At 44.3% G+C, this 23003-nt stretch overlaps 1 protein-coding gene across 4 annotated transcripts in view; it reads left to right on the plus strand.

The window, feature by feature from the left end:
- The window catches only part of DNAJC13 (DnaJ heat shock protein family (Hsp40) member C13), a 248732-nt gene that overhangs the window by 154404 nt on the left and 71325 nt on the right, over window positions 1-23003 (plus strand). For 3 of the 4 annotated variants that reach the window (XM_069730085.1, XM_069730087.1, XM_069730088.1), the window contains exons 18-23: window positions 3014-3089; window positions 11184-11279; window positions 15686-15829; window positions 17827-17841; window positions 21197-21279; window positions 21692-21845. In XM_069730085.1, the coding sequence (XP_069586186.1) occupies window positions 3014-3089; window positions 11184-11279; window positions 15686-15829; window positions 17827-17841; window positions 21197-21279; window positions 21692-21845 (568 nt within the window). The remainder of the gene's footprint in view (window positions 1-3013; window positions 3090-11183; window positions 11280-15685; window positions 15830-17826; window positions 17842-21196; window positions 21280-21691; window positions 21846-23003) is intronic. The other variant, XM_069730086.1, reaches the window with a different exon arrangement.

The following is a 23003-nucleotide window of genomic DNA, read 5'->3' on the forward strand; positions in this document are numbered from 1 at the left end:
ATATCAAGCACTTCCCTTCGGAGTTGCGGTCGCACCCCATCTTAACAAAGATCATGGTAGAAGTTATGGCACACCTTCACGAACAGGACATATTAATAATTTCCTACCTGGATGACTTACTGATTGTGGGATATTCAGAGTCACATTGCAAGGACCAATTGGGGAAGCAGATATCGGCATTGCACAAATTGGGGTGGATCATTAATCTCAAAAAATCTCGTTTACAGCCCCTAAAAATACAGGAGTTTCTAGGTCTTGTCATAGACTCTAGTCGGCAGGAATGTCGCCTGCCAGATTCAAAAGTAGATATTATCCAACGGCTGGCGACCAGAATAATTAATAATCCATCAGTCTCTGTAAGAGGGGCAATGTCGCTATTGGGTTCACTCACGTCATGTATTCCGGCGCTTCTCTGGGCTCAATATCACACCAGAACGCTGCAGTGGGACATTTTACATAATTTCCGTCACCTAAAAGCCCATCTTGACAGTAAATTCTCACTATCCATTGAATCTATTCAATCATTACATTGGTGGACACACATTCCAAACTTATGTAGAGGTGTTCCCTGGACCAATCATGTCACTTGGATAATAACTACAGATATTAGCCCCAGGGGATGGGGGGATCACTTGGAGAGTAGTTGGTTCCAAGGACTATGGTCTCAGTCTGAACAAAATTCATCTTCCAATCCAAAATAATTATTAGCAGTAGAACGCGCTTTAAGTAGTTTTCTTATACCCCTACAAGGTCGGCACGTCAGGCTTTTCTCCGACAACCAGGTAACCGTAGCCTACATTAACCACCAAGGAGGTCCTCGGTTCCATTCATTAATGGAGGTCGCAGATCTTATTTTCAGATGGCCGAAAATCATCTGCTATCTCTTACGGCTCTCCACATAAAGGTGAAGCTCAATACCATGGCCGACTATCAAAGCAGCAACAGTCTCAAACAGGGAGATTGGACACTAAATCCGACCATCTTCAACCAGATCTTACAGTTGTGGGGATGCCCAGACATAGATCTTTTTGCCAACCAAGAAAACAGAAAGCTGCATCAATTCTGCTCCTTAAACCCCAGAGACAATCCATATTCGGTGGACGCTCTCTTACTCTCATGGAACTTCAGTCTCGCTTATGCATTTCCCCCTCTAAACTTAATTCCGATAGTTCTGAGGAAGATACGGGAAGACAGGGCCCGGGTAATCATGGTAGACCCATTCTGGCCCAGAAGTTCATGGTTTCCTTGGCTGAGGAAGATCCCAGCCTTGGATTTTCCCAGAAATACCAGATCTCCTCTCCCAGGGCCCAATTCTCCATCCACGAGTGGCCAATTTACATCGAGCGGCATGGAATTTGAGAGGTCATTACTAAGGGGGAAAGGGTTTTCTCGAGACCTTGTAAATACATTACTAAAGAGTAGGAAGGTTTCTACAACAAACATTTATGTTAGAATATGGAAATAATTCTTAGTAGTCTCAGGGGCACATATTGACCAGAAAGTCTGTATTAACAAAATTTAGCAATTCTTACAGAAAGGATTAGAAATGGGTTTAGCCACAAGCACTCTCAGGGTTCAAGTGTCTGCTCTGGGGTCACTATACAATAGTAATTTGGCTAACAATCACTGGATAGCTAGGTTCTTCAAGGCTCCAACTTGGTCCATGCCACTTATTAAGCAAAAATTAGTTCCATGGGACCTAATTTTTGTGCTCTCAGCTCTAACGCAAGCGCCATTTGAACCTATTGATACTGTCCCAATTAAAATCCCGTTTTTTAAAACGGCCCTTTTAGTCGTGCTCACATCCGCAAGGAGGGTTAGCGACCTACAAGCTCTGTCTAGACAACCTCCGTACATGCAGTTTAGAGAAGATAGTCATTATGAAACCTGATCCTCTTTACCTTCCAAAAATAGCTTCAAAATTTCATAGATTGCAGGAAGTTGTTCTACCTTCGTTCTGTCCTAATCCCACCAATGATAAGGAACGTAAATTCCATTCTCTAGATGTAAGGAGGTGTCTTCTTAGGTATATTTCAGCTACTTGCACTTGGAAGAAAGATTATTCCCTCTTTGTATCCTTTCAAGGAGTTAGGAAGGGGTTTAGTGTCCAAAAACACACTAGCTAGATGGATCAGGGAGGTGATCTCTTTAGCTTATACAGCAGGTGGCATGCAGATCAAGGAAGGTATAAAAGCTCACTCCACTCGAGCCATGACTACTTCCTGGGCGGAGAGATCAGAGGTGTCGATAGAAGACATTTGTAAGGCAGCCACATGGTTTTCTCCATCTACTTTCCTTAAACACTATAGACTAGATCTGGGTAGCTCCTCCGATCTCACGTTTGGGAAAAGGGTGCTTGAGGCAGTTGTCCCTCCCTAGTCTATTTTACTTCTCTGAAAGTCTCTCGTGGTGCTGTCATGGCGACTGAATAAATACGTAAGCTACTTACCGGTAGCGGTGTTTTTCAGGAGCCCATGACAGCACCCTTATATTCCCCACCCTTTTTTCTCGTATGGGTCAACACTTTCTTTTCCTTTAAGTGCAATGTTTACTCACATGGTGAATAGTACCATATTTTATGTTGATTATGTGGTACTAACCAGGGATGCCCTCTCATGCTCTGTAAACCAGCTGATGTGGGAGAGAGGTACCGCCCTTTTATGTCTGTAGGTTTCCTGTCCCTGAAGGGCGGATCCCCTCTCTCGTGGTGCTGTCATGGGCTCCTGAAAAACACCGCTACCGGTAAGTAGCTTATGTATTTCTTATCTTTTCGGTCGGATGAGGGGCTTATCTACAGCATTATAGAATGCTGTAGATAAGCCCTGAAAGGCGATGGCCGTATCTTAGATCGCCAAAACCTGGTGACAGGTTCGCTTTAAAGCAAGTCAGTATTGTTTTCCCTTTTATTTTTTACCTATTTTCTATTCTTGTCTCTTGTACTATTGTTTACAATGTGATTTGAAATTATTAACAAGTGAGAAAAAAGCTAACTTTTTTTTTTTTATAATTACAGACAGCTGAGTAGACATCTAGTTGGCCTATGGACTGCAGATAACATGACATCTCTATATTTGATGAAGCGCATTTTGGTAAGATAAAGTGAGAAGAATGTTTGTGTGAAAATAGTGTTCGAAAACAATAAAGAAAGGCCAGTGTCTCCAAATGTTCTTTTGTTAAAGACTTTTCAGTTTGTGGCTTTCTTTGATTCGCCTTTTACAGCTATTTTTAGAGATACAGCCATTTTTCTTTTTTTGTTTTGTTACACATCTGATTTTGCCCTTATCATTCATTTCTCAAGGATATCTACACTATGGAGCGGCCCCATATTTTAGTTTTTTATTAGGGCTTGTTTTTGGCAGAATTAATTTGTTTTAATTGATACCATTCAATTAGTAATTAGTGTACGGAAACAGTGAAAAATAATTTGTGAAGTAATTAAAAAAAGAAAAAAAAAACGCAATTTTGCTGAGTGTTTTACAGTAAAAAGAGCTTTGTTATACAGGTTGGTATGGTAAGTGCAGGGGTGGGAAGACTGTTTTTCTGCCAAGGGCCTTCGAGAATTTTGTATCATCATTCATGGGCCGTACAAAAATTATCAACTTGAAATTGATCCTGCTATATTTGGTCAAACAGCTCGCTCACCTCTAATGGCTGTAGCTGCTTCTCTTTGATGAGGTGTGTGATGTTAAGTGGTATTGAAAAAGTTTCTACTTGCAATGGATTTTTCTAGGTTGCCGACTGTCTGGAGCATAGTTGACTGTGGTACGTTTTGTAATAAACTGATAGCAGCAGTAAGATGTTCTGAACACAGATGTACATTATACTGCATGTGTCCTTATAGTGGAAAAATTCCCCACTGCTCACATTACTTTTATAAAACTCAAGCAGTGGCAGGTCTGCAGTATTTATCACATAGGAGACACCGAGACTACTGTATACATCGCATAGGAGACATTGGTACTGTTGCATATTCATCAAATAGTAGATACCGCACTGGTGCATATACATCTCATAGGAGATACCGGAGCTGGTGCATACATCACATAGGATTCACTGAGGCTGGTATATATACAGGAATTTAAGAGCTGGCAGATAGCAAAACTGAAGAAAATGTAGGGACAAACAAAATCCTCCACAGTGGATTCTCATTGAAAATAATTTTATTCAAGTACATAATTTGAATTAAAAACCATTAAAAATTGGAAATGCAGCTCAACCACAAACATGATGAGAAAAAGCGCAAACACTGTACATGATAATGATATGGTACATAAAGTGCAACAATACAAATTATGCAGAATAGCGAACATCAAATAATAATCCGACACAGTTTAAAGAGAGAAAAATTTGACAATATAAATGGAGTAAAGGTGAGTATATTATCATCAATACTAGTCATAGAAATAATATGGCCGTTCAAGAATATGGTGTGAAGATTAGGTAGAGTGCATAGTGCAGACAATTTTCAATGAAATATATAGAGAGGGACAAATCAATCTAGTATCTAATTGCATATCAAATCTGTCCGTTTTTCATCTGAAGGCTAAGAATATAAAGAAAAAATTCTTATTTAAATTGAAGCAGTGTAGTAGGATCAGTGAGATCCAAAGCCTTCAAAGGAAAAACAGAGCATAATGTGCACACCATGACCTGAAATGGTTAAATAGACCGCAGTAGCAGCAACTGAAAGTATCAAAGGTAATCAAGATGCAACCTGTCTGAAGTCAGGTACCAGTGTACCCCTTAACGCGCATTTCGATATTCAATCTTTCTCAGAATGCAATGGTTTTTAATTCAAATTATGTACTTTAATAAAATTATTTTCTATGAGAATCCACTCTGGAGGATTTTTTGTCCCTACATTTTCTTTGGTTACTTTATGGTCCTCCTATCTTGGTATTTTTTTGAGCAGGTCATTTTGTATCTAGATAGCAAAACTGGCCTGGTGGCCAAAGTACTGATTAGTTCATGATTAGAGAATGGTAAGTTATTATAATCTTACTTACAGCTTGTGACTGATCGCAGTATCCTTGTGATGAAACTGAATCACAAACTGATACACTGAAAATGTACATCTTCACAACCATGTATAATGTGTTTATTCTTTACATGTTGATATTCTGAGGCCATATATGTTACTGAACTTTTTTTTTTCTCCTTCGCCTCATTGGGGGACACAGACCGTGGGTGTATGCTGCTGCCAATAGGAGGCTGACACTAAGTAATACAAAAAAAGTGATCTCCTCCCCTGCAGTATATACCCTCCTGCTGGCTCTCGGCTCCTCCTCTGCAGTATACACCCTCCTGCTGGCTCTCGGCTCCTCCCCTGCAGTATACACCCTCCTGCTGGCTCTCGGCTCCTCCTCTGCAGTATACACCCTCCTGCTGGCTCTCGGCTCCTCCCCTGCAGTATACACCCTCCTGCTGGCTCTCAGCTCCTCCTCTGCAGTATACACCCTCCTGCTGGCTCTCGGCTCCTCCCCTGCAGTATACACCCTCCTGCTGGCTCTCAGCTCCTCCTCTGCAGTATATACCCTCCTGCTGGCTCTCGGCTCCTCCTCTGCAGTATACACCCTCCTGCTGGCTCTCAGCTCCTCCTCTGCAGTATACACCCTCCTGCTGGCTCTCGGCTCCTCCCCTGCAGTATACACCCTCCTGCTGGCTCTCAGCTCCTCCTCTGCAGTATACACCCTCCTGCTGGCTCTCGGCTCCTCCCCTGCAGTATACACCCTCCTGCTGGCTCTCAGCTAACCAGTTCTTGCTTAGTGTCTGTAGGAGGCACATGGGTCTGTTTCAGACCCCAACGTTTTTATTTTATTGTTTACTTTTCTGTAAATTTTTATTTTTTAATTAACGGAGTGAAGGGGGCGACGGTTCCTTTCAAGGTTCCGATCTCCCCCGAACCATCAACAGGCGAGCACGGCGAGTATTCCTCCCCGTACCCTCTCCTGCGACGTGGGAAGCCATGCCTGAGCTCACTTCAGGGGCGACAGTTCCTTTCACGGTCCCGATCTCCCCACACCAGCAGCAGGCGACCACATGGAGTGTCGCCTCCATGTATCCTCTCCTGGAGCCTGGCCTAATGCCGGACAACTGGCCCTGTCCACCCGGACTGAACTCCGTGGATGTACAGAGGCCCCTCTCTATGGCGTCCGAGCAGCCCCCGCTGTCCCTCCATTGTGAAAGCGGATGGCACAAGGAGGAGGACGGGTCCTCTCCACCTCCCTAACAAACGGATGATGGATTGAGGCTTATCCCTGCACCGTCCACGCTGCACAGAACAGCGCTGAAACCCACATCCGCGGCGGCTCCATGCCGGGACGCGCACCGATGGTGAGTGTATCCATCTTCAGAGGGATATTCACATGCTGACAGGCAGCCTCAGCCACTTCCCTGTGGCCCACCTCTCTGAGGTAACGCTCTGGATGGCTGCAAAAATTTAGCCCCTGGCTTCAGCCGATTTGTAGGCCGCATCCTGGAAGTCTTGCCTGGAACGACCCACTGGTGACTTCCGCCGGCTACAGAAATTTAGGCCCCGGCTTAGGCCTATTCAACATCGTGTCTGTGGCTCCGCCCCCCAAATTGGCGCTTCTCACTCTCTGCGAGATTTTATCAACTCTGCAGCTCCCGGTGGCCATCTTGGTCCACCCGGCCAGCTCACACTGGGGTGACAGTATTTTTGCATTAAAGGGGCACATCGACTCTACATCAGTACCCGGGTAAGGAAGTACCTGGTCTTAAAGGCACATGACCAGTATTTCCTGGTCTTAAAAGCACATGACCAGTATTCCCTGGTCTTAAAGGCATGTGGCCAGGATTCCCAGTCTTAAAGGCGCATGACCAGTATTCCCTGGTCTTAAAGGTGCATGACCAGTATTCTCTGGTCTTAAAGGTGCATGGCCAGTACTCTCTGGTCTTAAAGGTGCATGGCCAGTATTCTCTGGTCTTAAAGGTGCATGTCCAGTATTCTCTGGTCTTAAAGGTGCATGACCAGTGTTCTCTGGTCTTAAAGGTGCATGACCAGTGTTCTCTGGTCTTAAAGGTGCATGACCAGTGTTCTCTGGTCTTAAAGGTGCATGACCAGTTTTCTCTGGTCTTAAAGGCGCATGACCAGTATTCTCTGGTCTTAAAGGCGCATGACCAGTATTCTCTGGTCTTAAAGGCGCATGACCAGTAATCCCCGGTCTTAAAGGCGCATGACCAGTATTCCCTGGTCTTAAAGGCGCATGGCCAGTATTCTCTGTTCTTAAAGGCGCATGACCAGTATTCCCTGGTCTTAAAGGCTTATGACCAGTATTTCCTGGTCTTAAAGGTGCATGACCAGTATTTCCTGGTCTTAAAGGCGCATGACCAGTATTCCCTGGTCTTAAAGGCGTATGACCAGTATTTCGTGGTCTTAAAGGTGCATGACCAGTATTCCCTGGTCTTAAAGGCGCTTGATCAGTCCGAGGAGCCCTCCGCCGCCGACCCCAGCTTTATCCTCTAGTTCCCCTCAGTGGACTTCTTCACTGACCAATCCATGGTTCTCGGACCAAGAGATTGAATCCCTCTGTGTACCCTCTGTGTTTGGAGTGCTCGCAGGACCAATATACATGGTCCCTATCCTACATGGGAGCCGTCGGCTAGCAGGGGCCGCAAGTATTCTAGAAACGTGTAGGCGTCTAGAAACATACAGGCATCTAGAAAACGGAAGTTTTTAGTTTCCTGCCCCCTCACCAATGATTTGATGTCAACAAGGCTCTGAATATGGATTGGATATTGCCTGAGCTTGCCAGAGCTTCAGAGACTAAACTCCCTCGAGAGCATTTGCCATTCAATTCGGATAAGCAATTCACTGGACAGAAGCCTCTACGTGGGATGCCATGCCTGGCCTGTTTTTTAAGGGCGACGGGTCCTTTAAAGGGCACCGATCTCCCCACACCATCAACAGACGAGCACACAGAGTGTCGTCTGCATGTTTCCTCTTCTGCATCCAGGCCTAACGCCAGACAACCTGTCCTGTCCACCTGGAGACCTGAACTCTGTGGACATATAGAGGCACCCTATTTGGCGTACGAGCTCCCCCCTCTGCATCACCACTATTTAGTGGATGATGCAAGAGGGCGGACAATTCCTCTCCACTTCCCTGTTAAGAGGTTGATGGATCGAGGGTTCCTAATTTTTATCTCTGCACCGTGAAAAGAGGAGATGGCAAGAGACTATGACCTGCTGGATGCAGCCGCACATTCTGCCATGGGGCAGTTTAACCGGGTAGAATCTCCTGTGGTATACCTACCAGTATCCCTACCTGATGGGTCATCAATTAAAAATACCACGGACTGTCAGATAGCAAATCTGGTTTGTTCCGTCTTGCGGCTTCGGGTCCAGCGCTCTATCCTCCCTAGCGGACGCATGGGTTGCTAGAGCAATGGTCTCCTGGCTGGAGACCTTAACTACCTTGATTCACACCAGCAACAACTGGCCAATCAAATCTTTTGAGCGGGAGACTGACAAAGGATTGTATAAGGATTGTCCAGCACAGTCTAGATCTAAGGGATCTTGGTTCCAAACAGGGGAACGAAAAGTAAGATCGACCCTGGACCTCAAACTTCTAACAACCTTTGACATGGTCCTCCTTCTTTGGATGGAGTCCCTCCGCTCAGCCATTACTTCAACAGAAAAAGGTGCAGTTTCCGGCATCCATCGACATTCGGGTTGCTTACCCTCTGCAAAAATTCCTTCCCCTTTCCATTCGTCAACAGCATTTTCAAGTCACAACCTTGTCCTTCGGCCTTGCTTCTGCACCCAGAGTGTTCGCTCGGGTCATGGCGGATGTCATGTTTCTCTTGCACTCTAGAGGCGTGCTCGTCCTGCCCTTTTTGGTCTGTCTAGCCGCCCTTCCAGGACTACGCTGAGTCGTCTATATCTCTTTCGATACCTTCTCTCCTGGGCTGGCAGCTACACTTAGACAAGTTCTCCTCATTTCCAGCCCAGCAGATATCCTTTTTGAGGATGATCCTGCACACTTCTAGAAGGATGGTAATTCTTCCTCGAGACAAGGTCATGGCCCTTCAACAGGGAGCTCGCGCAAGGAGAGTTCTGAGGACTTGATTACTCACCCCCTCATTTCATTCGATTTGCTAAGAGAGTTCTGAGCAAAAATGGTGACGACAATGGAAGCGGTTTCCTTCGCTCCGCTCGTTTTCAGCAAGTCAAGCAGACTTTCAGACAATAGTCTCTGAGCTCCTCCTTCATCCAGGGCCTTTCTCCCGGTTCAATGGTTATTAGTAACTTCCAATGCCAGTCTTCTTCTCCCCATCATTGTTCTGGAGATCCGAACAGTAGTCTTACAGCAGATCCACTGCCTTCTGGTGGGTCTCCCTATCCGAATTCAGTTGGATAATGCCACGGCGGTGCCTTACGTCAGTCATCTAGCAGGTACCCACGGTCAGGCGCCATGACCGAGGTACCTCACTTTCTCTGATGGGCCGAAGTCTATTATTCGGTGATCTCGGCAGTATGTATCCCAGAAGTAGAACTCTGAACGGCAAACAAATTCAGCCGTCAGGGTTCCGCCTCAAGTCAGTGGGAACTTCACCCCGAAGTCTTCCATCAGATCTGTCCTTGCTGGAGCTCTCCAGTGGTAGGTGGGATGACATCCAGACTGAAGGCCAATGTACTCGAGTTCGTGGTTCGGACTCGAGATCCAAGAGCCATCGCTCTCCATGCTCTGGTTCTGTCGTGGTACCAGTTTCCATAACTCCCCTTCCACTGCTTCCGAAAGCCTTTTGGAAGCAGAAAGGGGCCCCATTGATCCTCAGAGATCCGCACTGACCACGTCCGTTTTTTTGTTTGCGGAGCTAGTATCTTTTCGCCTTATCGTAGCACAACCGCAAGTAGGGACTTTCTCACAGGGAGTTTTCACACGTAGTTCTTCCTTATCGCATACCGTTAGATCATTGGGAACTTATTATTCCTAGGAGCCTTACAGTAGGCTCCTCTTTCATCCGGGCAGACTTTACTATCAGGGAAAGTCGTCCCGTTCTCCTCTGCGATATTCTCACTCTGACGAGTCTTCGGAGCTAGCTTCTCTGCTCTTTCAGACTTTTTTCCCTTATTTCCTTCAAGGCAAGGTTGTCCTCAGGCCAACTCCATCCCTTGTAACCAAGGTGGTACTGTATTACCACTGTTATGAGGGCATAGTTCTTCCCTCATCTCTTTTGGCTCCAGTCCACAAAATGGAATAAGATCCCCCATATTCTGGACGAAGTGAGTGCTCTGAGTCAGCCTATCTCCCTGTCTATCAAGGGTTCTAGGCACCAGGCGTCAGCAAGGCACGCCTGCAAGCTTGCGGATTCGTCCAGTCCGCATGCATTCTTGAAGCACTATAATTCCCACACTTCCACAGATGTGAGTCTGGGCAGGCGGACTCTGGAGGCCGCGGTGGCGCACTTGTAAGTAGCGGTTACACAGGGCCTGATCTGTTGTTGTCCCCACCCAGGGACTGCTTTGGGACGTCCCACGGTCTGTGTCCCCCAATGAGGCGAAGGAGAAATAGGGATTTTTGTGTACTCACCGTAAAATCCTTTTCTCCGAGCCATTCATTGGGGGACACAGCTCCCACCCTGTTATTAGCTTATGATTGTTTTATTTTATAATCTGACATGCTATACTCTCATATATAATATGACATGCTATACGCTCATATATTGTTATTGATCTCCTACTGCTTTTGCACCGAACTGGTTAGCTGAGAGCCAGCAGGAGGGTTTGTATCACTTAGTGTCAGCCTCCTATTGGCAGCAGCATACACCCCACGGTCTGTGTCCCCCAATGAATGGCTCGGAGAAAAGGATTTTACGGTGAGTACACAAAAATCCCTATTTTTTTTTTTTTAAACGTTCATCCCATTTATGAATTTTGTGCATACCCAACACAGTTTAGGTAGTTAGCACAAGAATACTGGAACCCAGTGGGCTCAAAAATCCAGTAAAAGTACCCACATACCTGTCTGTTTTAGTAAATAGACAATTTCTGTATTGGATGCGTTTCTGCACACTGTGATACTTATTGGAGGCCGGGCATGTATGATGCATAGTCACAGTGGATGGGCTGAGATGGGAATCATTGTAAACATCCCCAGCAATAATTTAATTCTTCCTTGTGATAAGGTTGAACTAAAAGTGTTTCTTTCTTTTCCCCAGCCCCCAGGTTTGCTGGCATACCTGGATAGTAAAGATCCTGTTCCAGAAAAAGATATTGACCGAATGCACATCAGGGATAATCTGAAAATTGCTTCTGTAAGTTTTTCTGCAATTCTTCACTTGTATTTCTTTTGTATCCTACAGTGAAAAGTCAATGCAAGGCCTGGAAGCCATGTCCAAACCATCTGTGTCTTAAGGTACCGTCACATTAAGCAACGCTGCAGTGATCTAGACCAGAGGTCCCCAACTCCAGTCCTCAAGGCCCACCAAGATGTCATGTTTTCTGGATTTCCTTAGTCTTGCCCAGGTAATAATTGCATCACCTGTGCAATGCAAAGGAAATCCTGAAAACATGACCTGTTGGTGGGCCTTGAGGACTGGAGTTGGGGACCTCTGATCTAGACAACGATCCTGATCGCTGCAGCGTCGCTGTGTGGTCGCTGGAGAGCTGTCGCACAGACAGCTCTCCAGCGACCAACTATGCGAAGTCCCCTGGTAACCAGGGTAAACATCGGGTTACTAAGCGCAGGGCCGCGCTTAGTAACACGATGTTTACCCTGGTTACCAGCGTAAACGTAAAAAAAAAACACTACATACTTACATTCCGGTGTCTGTCCTCTCCGGCGTTCTGCTTCTCTGCACTAAGCGCCGGCCGGAAAGCAGAGTACAGCGGTGACGTCACCGCTGTGCTTTCCGGCCGCTGTGCTTACACAGTGCAGAGAAGCAGAACGCCGGAATGTAAGTAAGTAGTGTTTGTTATTTTTACATTTACACTGGTAACTAGGGTAAACATCGGGTTACTAAGCGCGACCCTGTGCTTAGTAACCCGATGTTTAACCTGGTTACCAGTGAAGACATCGCTGAATCGGCGTCACACACGCCGATTCAGCGATGTCTGCGGGAGTCCAGCGACGGAATAAAGTTCTGGACTTTCTGCGCCGACCAACAATGGCACAGCAGGATCCTGATCGCTACTGCGTGTCAAACTGAACGATATCACTAGCCAGGACGCTGCAACATCACGGATCGCTAGCGATATCGTTCAGTGTGAAGGTACCTTTAGACTGTGTGCACACGATGCAGATTTGGTGCAGAATTTTCTGCATAAAATCTGCACTAAATCTGCATCTCCTGGCAGAATTCGCAGGTGCGTTTTTTTGTGCGTTTTTGTGCATTTTTGGTGCGTTTTTTATGCGTTTTTTGTGAAGATTTTACCAATGGATTTCTATTATGGAGGGGTGCTGAAACGCTGCAGAACTGCACAAAAGTGACATGCACTTCTTTGAAATCTGCAGCGTTTCTGCGCAGATTTTTCTGCACCATGTGCACAGCTTTTTTTTTTCACATTGATTTACATTGTACTGTAAATCACAGTGCAGTTCTGCAGCGTTTCTGCTGCAGAAAAATCTGCTGCAGTTCTGCACTAAATCTGCATCGTATGCACATACCCTTACACTAAGGGAATACAACCTTTCAGTAGCCTTTTTGCTAATTTGTCCTGTTGTCCATAAATCTCCTTTAAGTTACTTACAGGTTATTCTTGATGACAACCCCTAAAAAGTTGAAAGTATAAAGAGTGACCTCTTCTGACGCAGTACACTGCCTGGCAATCACTGAATCATACTACTAACAAAGCCCCTGTGCGAGTTTTCTGTTTTAGTGATCCTATTGAGTGAGAAGCTGCTGGCTGACGCCATCAATTACTCATAAATGTATTGACCCCAAAACCTTAGAGGATCTGTAGCCAGACTACATAATACAAACTCACAACACAAGAACCACTGTTTGTGTCTGTCCAGTACTTCTGTATTGATACCCTATACTTAGGATAGGTCCTCAATATCCGATCAGGGGGATGCAACAGCGGTTATGGGTGGTGTCGGCTGCCAAATGTGGTCAGTTGCAGAGCTGCACAGCTTCGTCAACTGTATAGTAGCCACGGCCAGGTATTGCACATCCGTTCCTGTTCAAATGAATGAGTAAATCTGCAGTACTTCTTAGGGTGGTTTCACACTTGCGTTTTTGTCTGCAGCGTTTTTTTTTTTTTCAAATAAAGCATGCGTTTTTTTCCCTATATTTAACATTGAAAACGCATGCGTTTTTTTGTGTACGCGTTTGGTCGCGTTTTGTGACGCATGCGTTTTTTTACTGCATGCGTTCATTTTCTGAAATGCTACTTGTAGTATTTTTAGAAGCGTTTTTTGGACCAAAAAAAAACGCATGCGTTTTCATGCGTTTTTTTTGGGTCAAAAAATACATTGGAGTCGATGCGTTTTTTTGGTGCATGCGTTTTTTGCGGTAAAAAACGCATGCTTTTTTTATTAAAAACCCAGAAAACACACTGATATGCCACCCCCCAACATAAAGGTGATAAAGGGAACCTAACCCTACCCCTAACCCTAACCCTAAGGGATCCTAACCCTACCCCTAACCCTAAGGGATCCTAACCCTACCCCTAACCCTACCCCTAACCCTACCCCTAACCCTAAGGGATCCTAACCCTAATCCCTTTATGGTTAGGGGTAGGGTTAGGGGTAGGGTTAGGATCCCTTACGGTTAGGGTTAGGGGTAGGGTTAGGATCCCTTAGGGTTAGGGGTAGGGTTAGGATCCCTTAGGGTTAGGGGTAGGGTTAGGGTTAGGATCCCTTAGGGTTAGGGGTAGGGTTAGGGGTAGGATCCCTTTAGGGTTAGGGTTATGATCCCTACCCCTAACCCTACCCCTAACCCTAACTATTTCTGTTTATAGTGGGTTTTTTTACTTTATTTTGATGATTGGCAGCTGTCACACATTTCTCAGCATGCGTTTAAAAAACGCAAACGCATGTAAAAACACATGTAAACGCGTCAAAACGCCGCATGTTTTTCACCACATGCAAAAACGCATGCGTAAAAAAAACCGCAGCGTTTACACGCGTTTACATGCGTTTTTTCACCATGCTTTTTTCTGCGTTTTTTACCGCAAAAACGCACCCCAAAAAACGCCAATGTGAAACCAGCCTTAGCGGCCACTATTTCAGCTGACACCGTTGTGGCGATCCGCCCCTCATCTGCTCACATCCGGCCGGCAGTGGCACTGGGAACAGCTGATCTGGGGAATGATGGGAGTTGCACCCCCACCGATTTTATATTGATTACCTATTTTAAGCATTGGTCAATATTACTGTGCTGAACAACCTGTTTAATAAATAGATATTTAGACCTGATGCGGCTGGTGTAATTACTTTGACAATCCATGAAATAATGGCTGTATAATTGTCTTTGAACATTTTCAAGACTGATATAAAAAAACAATTGGAGACGAAATGCTATTGGTAATGAGTTTATCTTGCCACTCCGACATGGATTTTCAAGGTAGGTACACCAGTGCCATCCGGCTTAAAAGATCTATTTGCAGTTTACAGTTTGTACTGTGAAATCTGGTGACAGGTCTACTTTGTATCCTTTTTATGCAATATTCATTGGGCTACATTGAAAAGCTGAGCTACATACAGGTGTTACTTCCTCTATTGATGTAAGGAAGACGCCAGTAAAATCTGGATGTAATGCAGGTCCTGAAGGGGCAGATCATGACTTCCATCATTGGAGTGATGCACCACCTCACGATAATATATATATATATATATATATATATATATATATATATATATATATATATATATATATATAATCTCTATCTATATATATATATATATAATTGGTCGAGGCCGCCAGGCCTTGACCAATCAGAGACCGGCACAGCATCGACGTAGAAATCCCGCGTCTGATTGGTCGAGGCCGCCAGGCCTCGACCAATCAGCAACGGGCACAGCGACGATGATGTCATAAAGGACGTAGACATCTCACGTTTCTGATTCAGCGACGGGCACAGTATCGACGTAGATGTTATAATGGTTGCCATGGCGACTATGATGTCATAAAGGTTGCCTCGACCAATCAGCGACGGGCACAGTCTGCCGCGAATTCTGGAATCATCATTGTCCATATACTACAGGGACATGCATATTCTAGAATACCCGATGCGTTAGAATCGGGCCACAATCTAGTCTATATATAATTGTCTAAGGGTTTTTCCGTCTGTCTGTCTGTCTCTGTCTGTCTGTGTCCTGGAAATCCCACGTCCCTGATTGGTCGATGCCACCAGGCATCGACCAATCAGCGACGGGCACAGTATCGACGTAGAAATCCCGCGTCTCTGATTGACCAATCAGCAACGGGCACAGCGATGATGATGTCATAATGGTTGCCATGGCGATGATGACGTCATAAAGGTTGCCTCGATCAATCAGCGACGGACACAGTCTGCCGCGAATTCTGGAATCATCATTGTCCATATATATATATTTTTTTTTTTTTATTTTTTTTTTATTTTAAGTGTTCATTTAGTAGCTACCTGAAAAAGCCAAAACTTGTTCCAGTAGGTAGTCCAGCTTTCTTACTTTGCTTAACTCGGCATTTTTTATTTTACCTTATCAATTCATAATGTCCATGTTTTAATTAACCAGGACCAGTATGGCAAATATAACAAAGTTCCTGAGTGGCAAAGGTTAGCCGGGAAAGCTGCTAAAGAAGTTGAAAAATTTGCTAAGGACAAAGTGGACTTGGTTCTGTTGCATTGGAGAGATAGGATGGGAATTGCACAGAAAGAGGTAAGGATCATTTCTAAGGGTACGTTCACATTTGCGGTTTGCGCCGCTATCTTTAACATTGGCGCCGCATGTGCATGCGTTGTGTTGCGTTTTATGCCGCATGCGGCGTTAGGGCGCACCTGTCTGGGCGCGGCAAACGCAACATGTTGGATTTTTTGTGCGGCGCCGACCTTTTAAAAAACGCATGCGTCGTGCGGCCCTATCTTTAACATTGGCGCCGCATGGGGCCGCATGTGCATGCGTTTTGCTGCGTTTTTGTTTGCGTTGTGCGTTGCGGCGACGACGCTGCGGCGCACAACGCAAATGTGAACTTAGACTTAGTAAGGCTGGTTGATTTTTTTATCGTTGCTTATGTGTACTGTCTCTGTTTGCAAACCTCTCACTTTGTGACCTAATAATTTCCCTAATATATTATTATTCATATTATTCTCACAATGATGGAGCAGCATGTGACCAGACCTGTCCATCAGCCTCCTCCAATCAAAGAACCGCTTTCCATGTGAGGTACTTTCTATGGACAGGACTGGTCACATGCTCCTTCATCAGTAGCCATTGTCTGGACTGGAGAGCTGCACAGTCTGTGAGGAGGAGAACCGTAATACTTTTATATTAGTAAATGTCACAATCATTTCTCCAGCACATCTATTAAATTGATCAACCTCTGTAAGTGTGGAGAACTGAACATCTGACATCTGCAAGGCTGGCGGTTATATAGTTTAGGGCTTATCTGTAGTGCATGCAGGTGTTGCAGTCGCACTGGGGCCCTAGAGCCGACAGGGGCCCAATGATCCCTCTGCCCCTTATGAGAAGACCAGTTCTCTTAGAGATCAATAATAGTTGGGGGCTTTGTTGGAGATTGTGCATTAGAACTCAGTAGCTTCAAGTTGCACCACTGGCAAAAGCTTTCAGCAGTATGACAATATGCTACATTTGTTGACACTTTATCCATTATAGAATTGAATATAAGTGTCGTTGGGAACTGTACGGATTGGTGTATAATAGGAGCTCTTTTGTTTGTTTTTTTGTTATATGATACAGATCTCTAATGTGGAACTAAAAGTAGAACAATGTGTAGTTTCTAATCACATCCAGTAATTCACTCTGCGTTGTTTTGTGTACTAACTTTATGTCCCTCCAGTATTTCGTAGATTTAAAGGGAAATTTCTTTTTATTTTCTGACATATTACTGAGTCTTGTCAGAAGATATCACTGGCGAAGTCTTTGTCCTGTGAGCCCCATCACTGGCAGAGTCTTTGTTCTGTGAGCCCCATCACTGGCAGAGTCTTTGTTCTGTGAGCCCCATGACTGGCAGAGTCTTTGTTCTGTGAGCCCCATGACTGGCAGAGTCTTTGTTCTGTGAGCCCCATGACTGGCGGAGTCTTTGTTCTGTGAGCCCCATGACTGGCAGAGTCTTTGTTCTGTGAGCCCCATCACTGGCAGAGTCTTTGTTCTGTGAGCCCCATGACTGGCAGAGTCTTTGTTCTGTGAGCCCCATGACTGGCAGAGTCTTTGTCCTGTGAGCCCCATCACTGGCAGAGTCTTTGTTCTGTGAGCCCCATGACTGGCAGAGTCTTTGTTCTGTGAGCCCCATGACTGGCAGAGTCTTTGTCCTGTGAGCCCCATCACTGGCAGAGTCTTTGTTCTGTGAGCCCCATGACTGGCGGAGTCTTTGTTCTGTGAGCCCCATGACTGGCAGAGTCTTTGTTCTGTGAGCCCCATCACTGGCTAGAAAATGAAGAAGCTTACACATTACAGTACATTACATATACCAAATGTAAAATTTCCAGCCAGGGTAAAACCGATATCAGAGTAGACAGACACTTCTTATATTAGCTTACATTTCTCAGTGACCTGTCAGAATATGTTGAAACCTGAAACTTTCTTTTAAGTCAATTTAAATCTTGAATATTGTCTAAAATTGGGGTACTGTTAATACCATTCTGCTTTCTAAACCTTTTTATATCCCTTGTTTTTATTTTCCCCACATTCCCTATCAGGACAGGAATAATCTGGTGAGTTAGTCTTTGTCTTCTCTGTGTTTGTGCGGCTTGTCCCTTTATGGCTGTGTTCATTGTTTTTCTTACAGTAAAAACAGATCACATCTGCTCGTATTTCCAGTAAGTGGTGAAGGGTATAAAGCGGTGTTCAGGTTTTAGATTTCCTACCTGCAAAGTCTGAATGTGATATGACTATGTTGATGTATTGCTATTAAGGTACCGTCACACTAGACGATATCGCTAGCGATCCGTGACGTTGCAGCGTCCTTGCTAGCGATATCGTCCAGTGTGACAGGCAGCAGCGATCAGGCCCCCGCTGTGCTGTCGCTGGTCGGGGAAGAAAGTCCAGAACTTTATTTGGTCGCTGGACTCCCCGCAGACATCGCTGAATCGGCGTGTGTGACACCGATCCAGCGATGTCTTCACTGGTAACCAGGGTAAACATCGGGTTACTAAGTGCAGGGCCGCGCTTAGTAACCCGATGTTTACCCTGGTTACCATCCTAAAAGTAAAAAAAAACAAACAGTACATACTTACCTACAGCTGTCTGTCCTCCAGCGCTGTGCTCTGCTCTCCTCCTGCTCTGGCTGTGAGCGTCGGTCAGCCGGAAAGCAGAGCGGTGACGTCACCGCTCTGCTTTCCGGCCGCTGTGCTCACACAGACAGTACAGGAGGAGTGCAGAGCACAGCGCTGGAGGACAGACAGCGGTAGGTAAGTATGTACTGTTTGTTTTTTTTTACTTTTCGGATGGTAACCAGGGTAAACATCGGGTTACTAAGCGCGGCCCTGCGCTTAGTTACCAGATGTTTACCCTGGTTACCGGCATCTTGGTCGCTGGAGAGCGGTCTGTGTGACAGCTCTCCAGCGACCAAACAGCGACGCTGCAGCGATCCGATACACTTAGCGGTATCGCTGCAGCGTCGCTAAGTGTGACGGTACCTTTAGCGTTGTGCAAAAAAATTGGCAGGACCCTGGTCCGGTACTCCATAGTAGCCAGACTAGACCTGTGCTACCTTCGTGGCCTACACTCGAATGCCAGCACCCTGAGCACCTCTTGTGATTACTAAGCAGTGTCATGACGTTGCGTGACGCCTACTCACTAAGCCTCATTCAGCACCGTGATGTGCATCACACTGCAGCATCATAACCTCACGTTTCCCGGTAATCATAAGAGGCGCTCAGGAAGCTCTGTGCTATAGTCTGGCTGCCTTGGAGTACCGTCAGGAACGCCAGACCACGGTCTTGTGAATCTTTTTGCACTGCTCTAGTTATCATGCATGCACTTTTTCCAAAAAATGTTAAGTATTACTTTAAATATATGCATGTATTGCTTGCAACCCGGGATTATTTGGAGTTCTGTCTTTGCTTGCCTGGCTCCTTTGTTTTAGTCTGTTCATAATTGTAACTGGCTTAAGTCACACAATTATTTTTTTAACTTGTATTGAAATTCATTTTAAATCTAGATTTATGCTGGAACTGAAGCTGAATAACTTTGTAAATACATTTCATTAGTCATCGTGTACTGATTGTGACAATACACAGCGACCACACAACGACTTGCCAACGATCACGGCCAGGTCGTATCGCTGGTCGTGATTGTTGGTAAATCGTATAGTGTAACGGTACCCTAACATTAAAGTCAACTAAACTGGACAATTTTGGTGAGACTGGATGACCATCTAATACACATGTATATGGGGGCCTACCTTGTCTCACTGATCATCTGATCCATTGGGCACATTGTATTCAAATTCCCAGTCCTTTTGTTCTTCCTTGAGATAACTGGCCTCCAAAAGTGTCCTACAGAATAGATGCAAGCTTAGAAAAGTGTGTGCATGCTTCACAAAGGTCTTTTTGGTTTAACTTTTGTTTTTTTTGTGTGTGGGGTGATAAACTTTGCAGATACTGATATGATGCTAACTTATCTGAGGAGTCATACACTCTATTCTGTTTTTTTCCTTTGTAATCATCGTATATGGAGAATGCTTGGTCCTAGAAAGCTGAAACCTGGTCTAGAACCTTCGGAAGCGTGGGACTTAACTATGTGCCAAATTTCATGTAGATTGGTACAGTAGTTTGCCCGTAAATTAATATTGGTGTTCTAAACTTTTATTTTGTGTGAATATCTTGAATGCTTTTGAATTCCATTTTTTTTTTGCAAATATGTCAATAACGGTAGGTCCTAAAGAACAAACTTCTGCCTATTAGGAGTGTGTCCTGCTGGCCTATTACATTGCTGACTAACGCAGCCTGGTGCTTTGCATGTAGTGTAACAGGAGGCTTCCAACCATCCTCTGCCTTCTATTACAGGCACAGAAGTTCCCTCACTGCTGTATGTGAAAATGTCCTGTATGCTATGCTGAAATAAATAAACTTTAAAAATGTCTGGTTTATAAAAAAAAAAAAAAGTAGAGCTGATGTTAATGTCAAACATTTAAAGGGAACCTGTCTCCAGGTTTTTCAGTCTTATTTGAAAACAGCATAAATAGAGGTAGAGACCATGAATCTCATTCTGGGTACCTTATTGGGCTTCTTGCAGTAGTTTTGATATGATATATCACAGTTTTATCTGCTGCAGATCTGCTAGTCCTCTCAGTGTTGAGATCTGCTATGTAGAGCGCGATAATCTTAAGCTCTGGCTATGCTCACTCCCTTTCCACCAATGATTGGCAGCTTTCTGACTATAAACCGTATAGTTAGAAAGCTAAAAATCAATAGTTATACAGAGCTCATCACTGAGAGGAGTAGCAGAGCTGCAGCAGATTTTATCCATCCTGCAGTGAAAAGCCTTGCATGGGTCACTCCATTGGAAGATGGGTCTTTGTCCCTATTATAACCTGGTGACAGATTCTGTTTAAAGACCCTTTTTTCTTGTAAACCTCATTGCGTAAATTCTAGAGGTCATACTGCATTTTATAGCTGCTGGCAATATCTGTATTTGGTGTACAGCAGTCTCTTTATATGTCCACCACAGTTTCAAATTAGGTGTAATGAATTCTAGTGAGTATATAAAACTACAGTATTTTCTACACTTTATAGCAGACTCCTATTGATCTTTTGGCTATCTTTCCAGTTTCCCAAATCTTCAATCTACTGATGTCTTAGACTGCTGCTGTCCTTCTTGGCCGTATAGCCACTTGTTAAGCAGATGTTAGTGTGCTGTGTATCATTGTGGTGTATCTGATGTGTTCATGGTGTGATTAAGACTATGGTACATGTACAGATTATCCTGTTCAAAGACATAGAGCTAACATGAGTGGGGACCTATGGATCATTCACCATGTTGTTTTGAGATGTTCAAAACCCTTTTAATTGCAGAAATATGCTTGCTAAACAAGTTTTAAATAAATATTTGCTTTTATGATTGCAGAATATAAACCAAAAACCTGTCATCCTTCGAAAACGGCGACAACGGATAAAGATAGAGGCCAATTGGGATCTTTTTTACTACAGGTGAAAGGCACAAAAAAATCACAAAACCAATAGTTTGTCAAATTAAAACAGAAAAATATATGCATGAGTTTTCATGTGTGACTCTTAATATTGTATTATTTTTGATTCATCATTTACATTTGAATTTCCTTCATACACCAAAGCTTATTTTATGTAAACCCCTGCAATGGAAGAAATGCTATGCTTCAGAGAAGAACCAGAAAACTAAAATATGAGAGATTTCATATAAAACCTCACTGCTGGAGCCAACGTCTACACTCCTCGCTCCTATGTAACTGAATTGTAGAATAAGACCCAAGACTACTTCAACAAAACATTTTCTACTTTATTTATAATTTTCATAAACGATCACACATTTTTCCTTTGCATTAATTCACATTTTAATTGCTTGTTATTGCTTGTATGTTTGAAGATTTCACCAGGATCATGCTCGATCGAACTTGATCTGGAACTTTAAGACAAGGGAGGAGTTGAGAGACACGCTTGAAGCTGAAATGCGAGCATTTAATGTTGACCGAGAGCTTGGAAGCTCAACAGTGATCTCATGGAATCATCAGGAGTTTGAGGTATTGCTGGCATCCTCTGAGTCTCAGCAATGACAGCCGCATCACAGAAAGCCACCAGTGAGTTTGTAAAGGGAATCTGTCAGCAGGTTCAGTCTTTCAGTCTCATAGTGACTGGGACCCTGATTCCAGCTATGTGTCACTTACTTGTCTTGTTGCAGTATTTTGAGTAAAATCACTGTTTTACCTATTGCAGATCTGCTAGTCTTCTCAGTGATGAGCACAGTCTAACCTACCCGCATAGCATTATTCATTGACCGGTTTCTGCCTTCACTGTGCAGAGGTCAAAATCTGCCAATAAATCGCCAGAGCTCATGAATATTGATGACTACATAGCAGAGACTTAGTACTGAGAAGACTATCAGAGATGCAATAAGTTTTTTATCAAAACTACAGCCAAAAGCTTTATAAGTGACCCAGAGTTAAAATCAGGATTTGTGCCCCTACTTTATGCCGCTGTGATATGGGGCAGGAAAAACCTGGTGATAGATTCTCTTTAAGCAACTATTTGTCTATTTGTTATTTAGGAAAAGACTACCACCTGTTCAGTTATCTTGTAGAATAAACCAATACATATTTATCCCCCCATAGACTTTAAATGGCAGTAGGTTGAATGATGATTTATCTGATCGTCATCCCGCCTGATTCTCCCATACACGGGAGTGCATACGCGGATGAGCGCTCCGGTGTTCTCTATGAGAGATCTGCTGCAAGACTCCTCTAGTGGCGGCTTATCTCTGAGAACAAAAGGATCGGCAGTCTGAAATCAAGCCCTGACCATGACCTGTTGGGGGCCCCATTCAAATTTTCTTCACTGCAACTATGGAGTGCCGTGGTTTTTAGTCCATTTTTGGTGGGTGTGGCCAGAGTTAGTCTAAAGTGTATGGGGGCCTCTATTGTCTTGAGCCTTTCTTAACTAACAGTTGTACGATAAACTCAATTGCCAAAGAGGATTTCCATCTTAAACATAACATTGGGCATGAATTAGGGAGACAAAGTGTGAGCTGCAGGATCAGGTTTTTTTCTTACTGAGATATTGGCGTTTTTATACCTGTTACTATGGAAAGCTCAGCCATATTAGTTGGTCCCTTTTGAGTTTACTTCCCATGAACTTGTAATTAGCTTGTAGTTTCTCCAGTCTTTAGTACGAAGCAACAGGAC

The sequence above is a fragment of the Ranitomeya imitator genome, chromosome 6 (genome assembly GCF_032444005.1).
Source record: "Ranitomeya imitator isolate aRanImi1 chromosome 6, aRanImi1.pri, whole genome shotgun sequence".
NCBI lineage: Eukaryota > Metazoa > Chordata > Amphibia > Anura > Dendrobatidae > Ranitomeya > Ranitomeya imitator.